This window comes from Lampetra planeri, chromosome 41, assembly GCF_965212315.1.
Source record: "Lampetra planeri chromosome 41, kcLamPlan1.2.h2, whole genome shotgun sequence".
NCBI lineage: Eukaryota > Metazoa > Chordata > Hyperoartia > Petromyzontiformes > Petromyzontidae > Lampetra > Lampetra planeri.
In genome coordinates this window covers 7,315,724-7,329,033 of record NC_136147.1, presented here as the reverse complement: position 1 = coordinate 7,329,033, position 13,310 = coordinate 7,315,724, and the positions used below count along the sequence as shown (strand labels likewise).

Sequence of the window (13,310 nt, the reverse complement as noted above, 5' to 3'; positions counted from 1 at the left end):
AATTGTATTCACGACAGTCTGCATTTCACTCCTTACTTCAAAGACGGTCACTACATCGGGCGATTTCAGGTGAGCTTCTGCGGCCGTCTGGAACGCTCTTCCTCCCAATATTAGGAAGCCACTCGAACTATGACCTTTTAAATATAGATTTAAAACTAATTTCTTTCGACGTGATTTTTGTTTCTAGTTTGTTGTCCTTCCCTCGCACCTCCGATCAGTACGGTTGGCTATGTATGGTGCGAAAGAAGTCCAACATACATACACTCCAGACATTCAACGCCCTGTGCACCAACGGGCTGGGCTAAAGGACACGCACGTGGGTTGAAGTTACAGAGTTGAATCTGTGATCCTTAAAAGGAAGCCGACTGCAGCTTCAGCATTGCGTGGAAAATGCGGCTTAGGTGCGGGATTTACCCAAGGTTTACTGCACTCATTGCTGGCAACAGGCAACGCGATGCCGGAACAATTGTGTCGGTAGGGAATCCGGCATTAGCGTGGATTCAAAATGCAATTCTAATTTTATTCACTTAGATGCGTTTGCATACTGTAAGCTGGCAATACGAATTGTACTGCCATGCAGAAATGATGACACCGTGCAAACGAACGTTATTTTACATTCCTATCAATGCGCAATATCACAGATGTCCTTTTTGTCTTGTTTTTATACAGAACATGAATTCCCAAAAAGATGTTCTCGATTTTGAAATAACACGTTCGGGACTGTCAATACGTTCAGTTTAACACGTAGGCTTTCGCGACCAATTATATCCACAATGCAGGTTTTCTTTTGGGTTGGGTTTAGCGACACATTCATATTTCCACGATCTAACCCAAAAAAACTGTATCATGGTCAATACATTCATAAATGTTAAAACTTTATCATCTAACTTTTAATGTTTCATTTGTACATCTGATGGATGGGCAGAAACCACGCTGAGTATATTTGCACAACGTACTGCAGCACAGCTATTCGTGTGTTGAAACGAGTCATTACCCAATTATTATCATGATACATCCTTAAATTTGTGCGTGGAAATCACTATAGGGTATTTAAATTCATCTATGTTGTATGTAATCGGTTCACATGAGCTCTCCCTCAACCCTGAGTCTGCAACAATAATCACAATGATAAGTAAAAACTAAAATGTGATTCTTGAATCTCAAATGGGGTGCCACGGTGGAGGGATGTTAACTACTTCACCTGCGATACAGGAGGTCATGGGTTCGATCCCGACCCTGACGCCTGCTGTATATTTGGAGTTTGCGTGGATTATTCTCTGGGTGCTCCGGTTTTACCCTCCACATTTAGAATCAACATGCATTTAGAGTATTTGGGCTGATACATTTCCACGTGAAAAGCCACTTCGTTGAGCTACAATTTGTGGCCAGGTCACTTCTGAAAGAGAGCTGTATAGCTCAGTGGACCTTACCTGCTAAAATAAAAACAGTTGCTTAGTTTATAGTTTTAGTTTCATATCGTGATCCTCCTGGATCGTGGAGCAATTAATCGAAATAAAATAAATAAGTAGGGGCGAATAATTAGAGCCCTGCAGGAAACGCACGCTACATGGCGTGAAGGGAGTCATTTATAACGTGAACATTACTGCACACTCATTGCGTGTTCTGCAACGGCATAAACAGTGACCATAATAATTTACGTATCCCAGTTTCCATGCAAGTGCGTTCTGTTCTCTCTCCATGTTTGGCCTCCCCTTGCAATGCAGTCTGGAATTTTTATGGCTTGGCACTGCATATGCATAACTTTAATTGGGCCATTCCATTACTCAAAAAGCTGGCGGACCGACTTCAGTTATTCCAAAGTATTTGGGGAGTGAGAGGCATTTTTCTGGAATCCCGCATGACTTTACCCATATATATAAAGAGGCACAAGTGTTGGCCTCTGAGAGGCAAACAAACTCACAACCTCTTTGAAATGATGCCTCTTTGTCAATCCACTGCTGGATGAAGACCCCCCCCCCCCCCACGTGGAGTCACTCGCCACTGATGTTAATTGTAGCTGGAAATTAAACTCAAGCGAACAGGTTCGTTGTGCATTGTGTGAAACAGATGCGCCTCTAAAAACACAACTCATGTTGCCTTTAAAGGAGATTTCACCCCCCCCCCCATGCGATAATTATCCGATTCGTTTCTAAACTTTGGTGGAATTTCTCAACTTAATGTTTTTGTATCCGCTAGATTGTCGGTACACTTTTCAAAAGACGACACATCCCAAGGGTGACCACACTTGTTCGTTTTGCCAAGACGCTGAGCCACCACAAGTCACAAGATGCGCAAGTAAAAGCCACGCCGACGCTAATTTGCAAGTCAGGCCACATTCAAGAGAGACCACAGAAGCACAGGGCGGAATGAGTAATCTTTGATGTGTTGCCAAGTCATCTCAAAATCCAGACGCTTCTGCAAACACTAAGCTTGGGATTGGTTGGAAAGCATTCGCTGACAGAAAACTGCCCGCGGATCACTTTCGTGCTCTTCAATTTCAGGGCAGTAGGAAGGCACATTTTTCTTCCTTCTTAACGTGAAAATAACGTCAACAAAGGAATTTTAATCAATGAAGAAAAACTGGAATTTTGTTTCAAGAACATGCAACCCACAGGTGGGAATGTTTAAAAATTTGCACGTGGATTTCCGGTGTTAATTACAATTGGCTGCAATGTACGTGGAATTCACGTAACAATTTATATTGACTTCTATGTATTACTTCAGAGAGATTTTAACACGGGAATCACTCGTGGAAGAATCACAATTCCTGCAGGATCTGCCCAGTGCAATGATGGGGTTCAAATACGATTGCTGTAGGACTGGCCCAGCAATAATTTGCATTTGTTTTGCATTCATTAAAAAAAGCGTCAGTTTCTAAAAGTTAAAACGAGTATTCTGAACCGGTTGCATAAATCCCACGTGATGGATCAGTCTATAACCACTGGTGACTTTCAGAGAAGTAATTCTGCACTGGGCAGCACTTGTTGTATAAGCCACGAGGAGACGATGGTTTATGATGATGGTACCCAGTCGACCTTAGTTCTGGGGTTTGAACCCGTGCCCCCATAATGGAGAGCTGTGCGATTCCATTAGTGCCACTACCTGTAAGACGTAATAATGGTATCGCCTCCGAAGGTAATGTTTTACAGATTCAGTGCACACGAGGCTAAAGTCACGAACGTTTACTACATTTAACGGGCATCACAAATTAAACTGTGAAGTACACCCACTCGCCCATTATTTAGCAACCTCCAAAAGTAAATAAGGCGTGGGAGGGTTTATTCTGCTTGGTTCTGCCTTTCTAAGTGAAAGTAGACACCTGTGAGAACACACGCTCGAGTGTGGTGTACGGCCCTGCTCTGCTTTGCTGTCAAAAGAAATCACTCCCCGAGCCTAATTGTTAAGACGACGTAATGCAGCAACCTTGTTGCCTGCGAACACCTTTTCTCTTTCGTCCGTCCGTCGGGCGTGGCGTGGCGTGCCCTGTCCTGAGCGTGCCTTCCGCGCTCGCCCGATGTGCACGAGAGATAGGGGGGGGTGGGGGGACAAAGCTTCGGGGCAAAAAATGCGAAGGGTGCCGCCGACGGAGCGAAAAACACTCGTGGTAGTTAACAGCATCCGGCCTTCTGGCTCAGCGGTAGAGCGAGCGAGCGAGCAGGCGAGCAGATCGTGATTGGAAAGCTGAGTTAAAACCCTGGCTGGAGGTTGACTCTGCCGGTCATACTCGGCCGATCATACCTCTTGGGTCGATAAAAGAAGTACCGTACTGTACCACGGCGGTTGTCCCTATGGATTGCTTGACCCTGTACTATTTTTGCGCGCGGCAATACGTTCCCGAACTAAATGCCACGACGAGAGGGCCCCAAGAGAAAGTTTGTGGAGTTCTGCTGTTCCTCCTCCCTTGAAGGAGAGCAAACTGAAGTGCTTTTCTAAATGTTCTGTAATGTAGGTTGCATGGCCACAATTGCACTACTGTGGCTTATCTTTAATTTGCCATTCATCAAGCAGATGTGCGTATCGGCCTGGTGTACGTATATATGAACTTCTTTTGCACCGTACAGAGCCGACCGTGCGAATCGGAGGTGCGGGGGAAGAACAACAAACTAAACATAAATAGCAGTTTCGTATTTAGTGTGTTGATGTTCTGATGTGGTTGATGGTTAGACCAGCATCTTCGAGGAATGTCAAAGACTCGTCCCTGCAATAGGAAGCTGGAATCTCCACCACTGGCTCAGGGCTGTAAACAGATGAACACTGCCTCAATGCTCATTTGAGCAAGACATCACTGACTTTTTGAGTTAATAGCAAATGCGGGTCTTTGAGAAGTTACTTCTTCCAAGGGCATTTGTCAAGGCATGCTGCTCACAGGTCTTTTAACGTGAAAGCCACCTGTTCTTTTTCTAGTTTCGTTGTGCTCCAAGGGCTTCTCGTAAATTATGGACAAGCGTTCGCTCTGCAAGATAAACTCCTCCGTTCCGCTCCACCGCAGCAGGCAGCCACGAAGTGGCAGACGGGATGTGGAAAGAGACAAAGTAAAACTCGCAAAAGCACATGGGAAGACACATTCAGCTTGAGACGTTAGATTTAATTGGGTTCCTGATCATCTGGTGCTGTGTTTGGCTGTTATCCCATCCAGGTATAGGTTGTCTCCAGGCACTTCTGTTTTTTATCAGTTGGCGTACACTCACAAAAAAATAGCAGTCCTAACATCAATATGAATAAACTCTTATCGCGTTCAATCTGGAAAAGCACCTCCGATTGGCACGGTTGGCTACGTACGGTGCGAAAGAAGTGCATACATAGTGTGCATTACAGTGTGTATCATGATTCATTAGTGCCTTCATACACTGTGGTGTTAATTCTGTTGTATGATTTGACATGGAATTAGTTTAATCGTTTAATGCTGTATTAGATTGCACTGTATCTGGGTTTGCAATTGCTTAAACTGTATTGTATGCCATTGTCTCTGCCCATTCATTAATGAGTGCATCAGATCGTTAAACTGTGCATTTTATGCATCGCTGATGCACTATGATCAATATCATCGATCAAATACGTTCCACATACATACGTACATAAATTCTCAAATAGGAGCCCATCTCTGGTGGTGGTCCAGGGCTAGTGGTGAAACTTCCACATTACTATGGCAGAATCTACTCTGTCCACAGAAAAACGACAGTATTGACTTTCCACTAATACCAGACAGCGCTCAATATCCTAATCGGAGTAGGGGCTGAGCCAAGCTGAGCCACGATGTGAACCCACAACCTAAACTAAACTTGTATTACTTTACCAGGTAAGGCCCACTGAGCTATATTGCTCATTTTTTAGAAGTGACGTGGCCACAAATGATAGCCCAACGAAGTAGCTTATCACGTGGAAATGTATTGCAGCCAACATACTCTAAATGCATGTTGATTCTAAATGTGGAATGAAAAACCGGAGTAGTGAGAGAAAAATCCACGCAAACTCCAAATTTCCAGGCGTCAGGGTCAGGATCTAACCCACGACCTCGTGTATACCCAGCGAGGTAATGAACATCTCACTACCACGAGACAGCCAACCGATACATTTTCAGTTAAACAAAAAAAATAACCAAACTGACCTAATTAAGCGCCTTATTAAATTTTCCAGCATTAGGGCCCGTCGCGGAGAGCCGAACTCTTGACAGGTCCGTACTTTTGATTGAGACAACGGCGGAAAAAGTGTAGGTCCCTTGGCCCGACATTGCAGCGCATGCCAAGTGGTTTCAGTTTCACCTACGAGAATCTCGCAGTGTCTGCGCACGACACGCCGAACCTGCCCAAACGCTCACTCAGCACGCCCGCCCGCCCGCCCGCCCCTTGCAGTTGTCAAATGCGCGCGCGGACAGAATTCAGGCAGGCCGGGTCTCGCCAGTGCACCTCCTCACTCGGGCTGACTTCTCGTGAAGGTGAAGAAAGAGACTTTTGTGTTCGCTCTGCCTGTTGGTACCTGTCCAACTCACGTGGAACACAAAGCTGCCTGGACGGCCCTCTGCCTTGCTCCCCCTCCCTCTTCGTCGCGTGTCAATGTTCTGGCACGTTTACGCGTAAAGCCGGCTCGTTTACGTGCGTTGTGTACTTACGTATGCTGAACTCCTTTGGCACCGTCCGGAGCCAACGGTGATAATCGGAGGTGCGCAAATGGGTAATTATTCGTGTACCAGTTTAAAACTGTTCATCTCAAAGCATTCTTAACATTATATTTATTTCAGGGCCCCATAGCATATATGAAGCAGTCTATCACTCACTCCGTCTCTCTGGTGTCTATACTTCTGTGCAATGAAACAGGAATATTTCCCGAAATGCCACCGATTGAATATATTTTTTCCCCTCGTCAGGAAAGTTTAACTGGCAGTTGTGTTCTGTTAATGCTTAGCGCTGTCCCCTTGCTGGTGGCTCGGCATTGTGGGCCTTTGAGTCCTGTGCACAGCAACGTTGATAAACAAACAAAAATAATCGGCCAATTAAAATAATAAACCAAATTTATATCGAGTGGACTCAAGCTATCTCACGCACTTTGTTTGGTTTGTTGTCCTTCCCCCGCACCTCCGACTAGCCTGGATGGCTACCTACGGTGTGAAAGAAGTTCAAAATACATACGCACTACCCTTGAGAACTTCCTATCAGCACAGGTGGCAGCCCAGGATCTCATCGGCCCTGGCTCAGTGGCATGCATTGGGAACTATGAACCCGCTGAGCCACTTGGCCAATCCTCTGAAAGTGACGAATCTGGTCCGATTGTCAAAAAGGGTCAGCTTCTGTGCTGCTAGGGACCATTTAAAAAGGACCGCACCACAGACACCACACTTTAGCAGTGCATTAATGCATTGGTACAGCGATTAAGATCGATTTTTAATCTCGCAATAATTTTAAATAATTTACAGCCCTCTGTCAATCTACTACTGGATGATGGTCTCCCCAAGCCACTTTGGTTCGGTGGGTTTAGTGAAGGAGAGGTCTAAAGACTGGTAGAGAAATCACTTGCCACTGGTGCTGGCTGTGGTCAGGAATTAAGCTCAGCTTGCCAGGTTCATTGGGCAGTGTTCTAACCAATGTGCCACCAATAGACCCCGAAGCTCACAATACGTGTATGGAATTAATTGCGTGCTCAAGATTCACTGTTTGTTGATTAAAAGATGTTACTGGTAACCATTTTCACACGACTCCCTCCAGCCACTCGAGGCTGCTTGCATTCACCACATCGTTAAGGAGAGGATCGATTCGTGAATTGAAATGCGACCCCGAATCACAAATGTAATTTTAATCTCAAGAGAGGGAACAGCTCTCAGATGTTGTTTTCAGGTCGAACCGCGTTGTTGTCGTTGTTATCGTTGTCGCTGTTGTTGTTATTGTTCGGCGCGATGTCCAACGTTTTGCTCCAAGCGCTCGGGGCTTCTTCAGAAGTGACGCTCAAATTTCAAGAGAAGCTACCGGCACGTGGATCGAAACGTCGGACATCAAGCCGAACCACACCACGCTTGAGTGCTGTACGGCAGAACCGCGAAAAACCTTCGCAGCAGAGAGCAAACTGTTACACCCCTAGTAAACTCGGTATCATCCATTTGTTTACAATCATCCCCCTGAAAAAAGTAACTTTTTTTAAAGTTATGACAAACAACGTGGAGTTCAATCGCTGGAGCAGCTTATGAGTGAGCGTCACCCTCAGCAAGCTGCAGGTAAAATCACAGGTGCACACCTCCGCACCTGGCAGACGAAATTATGTGTTTGGCGCAAAATCCATCGAGCGGGAAGAACGAGGTGGATTAGAATACCGTGTCAACACCTTTGCGATGGGTCGGACACAATTAGAAGAATGCGGCGGTGCCGTTGTGCCGGTTACACAGTTCTCACGCGGGGCGCTGAGCAGAGCGCGCTTTGTGCAAGGTTCCTGTTGACGTACTTCGGGGAGCAATTGAGCAAGGGTGCAGCCCTGAAATTGCCCGCTCGCACCACTCGCTGGCGGAGGGGGCCTTGACTAGACGGAGCTCCGGGGGGCGTATCGTCTACTCTTCCCCGCTGACCGGATGCGTCGGGAAGGGGGGATGGGTGAGCCCAGGCATGAACACCACCAACACACGGCCTGCCGATCGACTAACGGTGGTGAGCCCGTTTCACGATGGCTGGAATTTTAAGAAACTTTGCTCCCGTTATTTCACCCGCAGTGACAAGCGATGGAGTCGAGCCGGCGGCCTCTGAATTGCAATAACCAAAGAGTATGGATCCCTGCAGTCACGAAAACTTCAAATCGAGATCTGAATTGTAAGTCCAGCGTGTGCTGCTGCTAGCCACTGCACAAGCATTGGAAACACGTGGCATTTGTGAGACAACTTTAGAGCTGCGAGGAGAATGTATTTACACATTGGTAATACAATGATCCTCAGCACTCATACATCTCTGCAGTGTTGATCTTAATGCAAAAACAAACTACACTTTTAAATTCTTTATAGCTCTTCTGTGTGTATAAACATATATAACGTACATGCCATTCATATTCCAGCAGTAGTAACTGTTAAACACAGATGATTAAATTTAATCAGGAACATTTTCCAACCGAATGAAATGCACACACACGTAAATGTTCATTGCACTATATGTAAAGACAAAGAACCCCCATATAGCTTACGTGGGCTGTTGGGGCAAGTGCTGTTAGCGAGAATCGATGACAGTTAAGCCAGCGCACGAGGGGAGCCGTGTGGTCACAACAATATTCGGCTGCCTCTATCTCCCCAGTCTCTGTTGTTTTTACACACTACACCAGGTAATAATTTAAGGCTGAGTCAACCGGTTCAGATATTCGCCCATCGATGTTGGCCGTGAATGGGAATCAAACTCGGGTCGTCGGGGGTTCGTAGTGTCGTGCACTAACGACTGCGCGCCATCGCTCCCCGCTTGATATGCATGACGTATACCCACGCACAATTCAACATAAGTAGAACTCTGCATTAGTAATCTACACAATGTGATATGGCACTGCATCGCAAAGTAGTGAAATGCTAAGATAGAAACTCGAAAAAATGTTGGGAGGGCTTGTGTTTTCGTTTACTGCACCACATCCAGGCTAAATGAGGCCCTGTATTTGCCAAACAGCTGGAGGCTGAGTTACAGGAGGCAGTTTGACAAGCCCAAAAATAAACACCCCTGACAAGGAGATGTGGGACATTCTGCACAGCACGGTGCCCTAAATGTTTTTGGGGTAAATCACAGCCAAAATGTGCCGAGTTGGCTTTTATGTATTCTGGATCGCCAATACCCCACAAAGGAGCCTACTACGGTGGGTAGAATGGGTTTTGAGCAGATGGGACGCTCTTAAATATGTTGAGCACATCCAATATTTCCTCGACACACACACACTATTGCCTTCAAGCATGTCAGCTCGATGGATCCTTGTATCACTAAGGACTTAGCCGGGCCTAATATCCACATTTATGGAGGCCTACATCTTGCAGTGGATATATCGTGGCTGACGATAAATAAAAATATCGATACAGCCGTCACGAGCTCTCTGAGCATTTGGTCGAAATATGAAGTTAATATACGTTTCGCACATTTCACTTGAATAACGTTACGAGATCATGCGAGGGCTTTCTTTTCCTCGTGTGGCAAGCCTTGAGGATGTCATTGTTGTTGGAAGGGTCGGCTTCTCCGAGTGCATTTCGTTTAGTATTCTACACGTGCCCTCTTGGGACGCAGAGGGCTCGTCAAAGGCGTATTTAACTGTGGCCACGGCTTTTTTTTGTGCGGGAAACTAAAGGGCGTCCCGACACCGTCAAATTCCACAGCGCACTGGGGGGGTAAAACACTCGGCAAATGCTCAAGCTAAATGAGATGCTATCATTCTTTATTTGTGGTGAAATAAAAAAAATCATTAGTAACAACTTTGGAATTGCCAGGTACAGCACTATGTATAAAAGCCCCATGTTTGTGCGTTTTTTTGTTGCAATAAGCTGCATTATTGTTCGCTTTAATCCTTCCTCTTCAATGGGACAATTGTAATTCAAATCTGAAATGGAATGTGACCTCCTCATTCCGTCACCATGACAACTATGTAAACAAGATGACGCACAGCTCATCAACCCAGCTTTTATTTAATGCAGGAGGTACGCCCTGAGCATTTTAACATTCTGGCATGTTCCGCTACATACATTTAAGCACCTCCGATTAGCACGGTTGACTACATACGGTGCGAAAGAAGTTCAACATACATACATAAGAATCATTAATTCAATATCCATCATCAGCCATGATCAAGCTATTTTAAGGCCTTTTCAAGCAACTGCCACCTCCCAAACTCCTCTAATAATCCACCTCGCACCACCTGCATTTGAACTGATTTCATCGTCTTTGGTTCTTTCGATAAAGTCACAAAGTTAGAAACAAAATTAAACAAATCACGACGTTTCGATCGTAACACAAGCGGTTGCCTGATGACGACCGCTTGTGTTGCGATCGAAACGTCGTGATTTGTTTTATTTTATTTCTACCCACGTGACTTTACCGAGTGAACCAAAGAGTATGGATTCCTGCAGTCACGAAAGCTTCAAATCAAGATTGATTTCATCGCTCCATCTTCCCAATCGACGTAGTCTCAGACGTGTTCCGTTCCGTGCCTGCCACTCCATCATTATTCTTGACCAACGGCCATCATCCCTTCTAGCAACGAGCCCTGCCCAAGCACACCCACTTTGCTTTACTGTTTGAAACACATTCCTGCGGAGGGAGCTGGTAGGAACGTTGGGTTGCTCGGTCAATGGCGTGGTGTATTCCGCAAATATGGCCGACTGTGAGGGCGGGCACAAGCCGGCGTGAGTAGGTTAAACGTTGAGTTTTATAAGGGCACCACGGGGTGACCAGCCCCTCCCCACCCAGCCCTACCCCTCCCACCCCCCACCCAGCCCCACCCTCCCCACCCAGCCCCTCCCCACACTCCCCTCCCCACTCAGCCCCTCCCCACCCTCTCCACCCAGCCCCACCCCTCCCATTTTTGGATGCACGATGGACGGACACAATAATCCCCTGTGGGCTGGTGGAACCAGGTGGTTCCTACCAGTATTAAGCCATTAACCTGCGTACGTTCTACAATCCATGCGTTCCTCGCTCCAGTCTCTCAGTGTATATCCAAGCAGGCATCTCCTCTGTGTTTCTTTGGGACCCTTACCACCTTTTTTTATATTTCTTTCGTAAATGGCCATGTTTATGAAGGCACATAGGTCGTAGAAATGTGTACTCATTAAAGTAGAAAAATAATAGATCACGACGTTTCGATCGCAACACAAGCAATCGTCATCGGGTGGGACAACCACAGCAATTAAAAAAACAACTGCTGAAGTAGGCGCCTACTTCAACAAAGCAACCGGTAAATCCACCACCCGTTCCGTACCTGTTGCTCAGCCTCCAGGTTCACTTTGAACGGATGTACTCTGCCCTCCTCGTCCTGAACGTTCGGCGACCACAGCTTCGTCTCCTGCCTGAAAGCAGAGGGTTAAAGAGGTGGTCAGTCACGGAGCGCTCGTACGTACGTACGTGCAAACACACGTGTCACTCGACGCTCACGTGCGTGTAAGCCCAGCCATTTATTAACCCCCCAACTGCCTCGCCATTGCACACGGCAGTTTTTGTATCACCTTTCACCAAGTAGCGAAGGTGTGGAGCATAGACGTGGGAGCACAGAAGTACAGCACAACAGCACTCTACTGCCTTTTGTTGACCACTAAGTATTCCCACAGCAGCCCAGAACAACATGCCCATGCAGCGTGGTAGCCCATCCAAGCACCATGCTCAACCCGTTTTACCTTCTGACTGGGACAGAACACATTACAGGCAATTGGGTCACGGGCACACACTTGTAACGCTTGTTCAAAGCTAACCGCCATAGTCAACTCAGCATATTCCGCTGTTCACGTTCTAATACGTAAAAAATCATCCGCCACGAGTCTAAACGTGGAGTCACGTGGGTCAGGTTGTCGTCCTTGTTTCAGAATCAGAATCTTAGCCAGAGGTCGACTCGTCCCCATAATCCCTCTGGACTCGTTGAAACCAGTTCCGCTACCAGCAGAGTCATCAGTGGGTCGTTCTATTGGACGATTGTCCCCTGCCGTAGGAATGTGGAATTTCCTAAGATGGGCCAAAGGCTCTCAATGAAGAACAGCGCCACCCTTGATCATCATTGATTTGATCGTGGCGAGACTTTAACTTGAGTGAGCATAACTTTAATTAAAAAAAACAATATTTTTTTTGTAAACTACAGGTAAACACAACAGCTGGGACTGAAATGTGGCAGTACAAACCTGCCGAGCTCATAAGAGCTGGTCGAAATGCCACACAAACAATAGCCATAGTAAAAGCTACCATAATTACACCCACACCGTAGTAGTAGAGTCACGATGAAAGGTGTCCTTATCTTTTTGCAAATGTCATATGCTGCAGCTAGTGTGCTGGTGTGTAAACACAGGCATTATCTAAGAATGTGAGCTGGTTGCAACACAGTGATTTATCTGCAGAGTGTTGAAAGAAATAAGGGTCTAATCATGCCAACGAAAACCATTATTTGGGCACGTTCGCTTTTGCTCATTAGTTTCTTGTGATTGTGATTTTACGATTGTGTTGACGTGTTTCATTTGCATATGTTGATTTACAGCATTGTTTGGTAAACAGCTAGAAATACCGTTAAGTTTTGATCATCATCATCATCAAAAGGCAGTGTCTACCCACTGCTGGATGAAGACCTTCCACACCATCACCATCCCTCATATACACATTGATGCTCACCAATTTTTGTGTTTAATTTACTTATGCACTTGTGTGGTGTTGATGAGGAATAAATGCTCATAAAACAGCGTGGTGTCGGACGTACCCAGGCGAAATACAAATCTTAATCTACGCTGGGATGGCGATTCTCCATGAAGTCTCGTGTATGTAAAGAGCCATTGGCTTTGCCTAAGAATAATCCGCATTTTTATAGCACTTTCGGTGATTACCTTCAAAACGACACGCCGCACAAAACGTATTGTTAAAACCATTTTTGGAAATTTGATAAAGGCTTCCATAATTGGATTTTTCACACAACCAAAAAGCGAGTTAAGCAAAAAAAAACACACACAATCACCAAAAACACTACCCTGATCTTTCTCGAACAGCATACCACACTTCACGATGGGTATGAGATAACTGTTCAGTGGCATTCCTATATAAAAAAAATTCCACCATCTAACTTGTGTTTCAGGCTGTTTTCTTGTTTCCTTGAAAAACTAAATAAATATATACAACGGGAAGGCTCTGGGAGCCATCAAA

The 13,310-nt window shown here is 45.8% G+C and overlaps 1 protein-coding gene across 3 annotated transcripts in view; it reads right to left on the bottom strand.

The window, feature by feature from the left end:
- LOC144732149 (PDZ and LIM domain protein 3-like) overlaps window positions 1-13,310 on the bottom strand; it is a 129,822-nt gene that overhangs the window by 42,474 nt on the left and 74,038 nt on the right. For all 3 annotated transcript variants that reach the window (XM_078613476.1, XM_078613475.1, XM_078613477.1), the window contains one exon: window positions 11,401-11,488. In XM_078613476.1, the coding sequence (XP_078469602.1) occupies window positions 11,401-11,488 (88 nt within the window). The remainder of the gene's footprint in view (window positions 1-11,400; window positions 11,489-13,310) is intronic.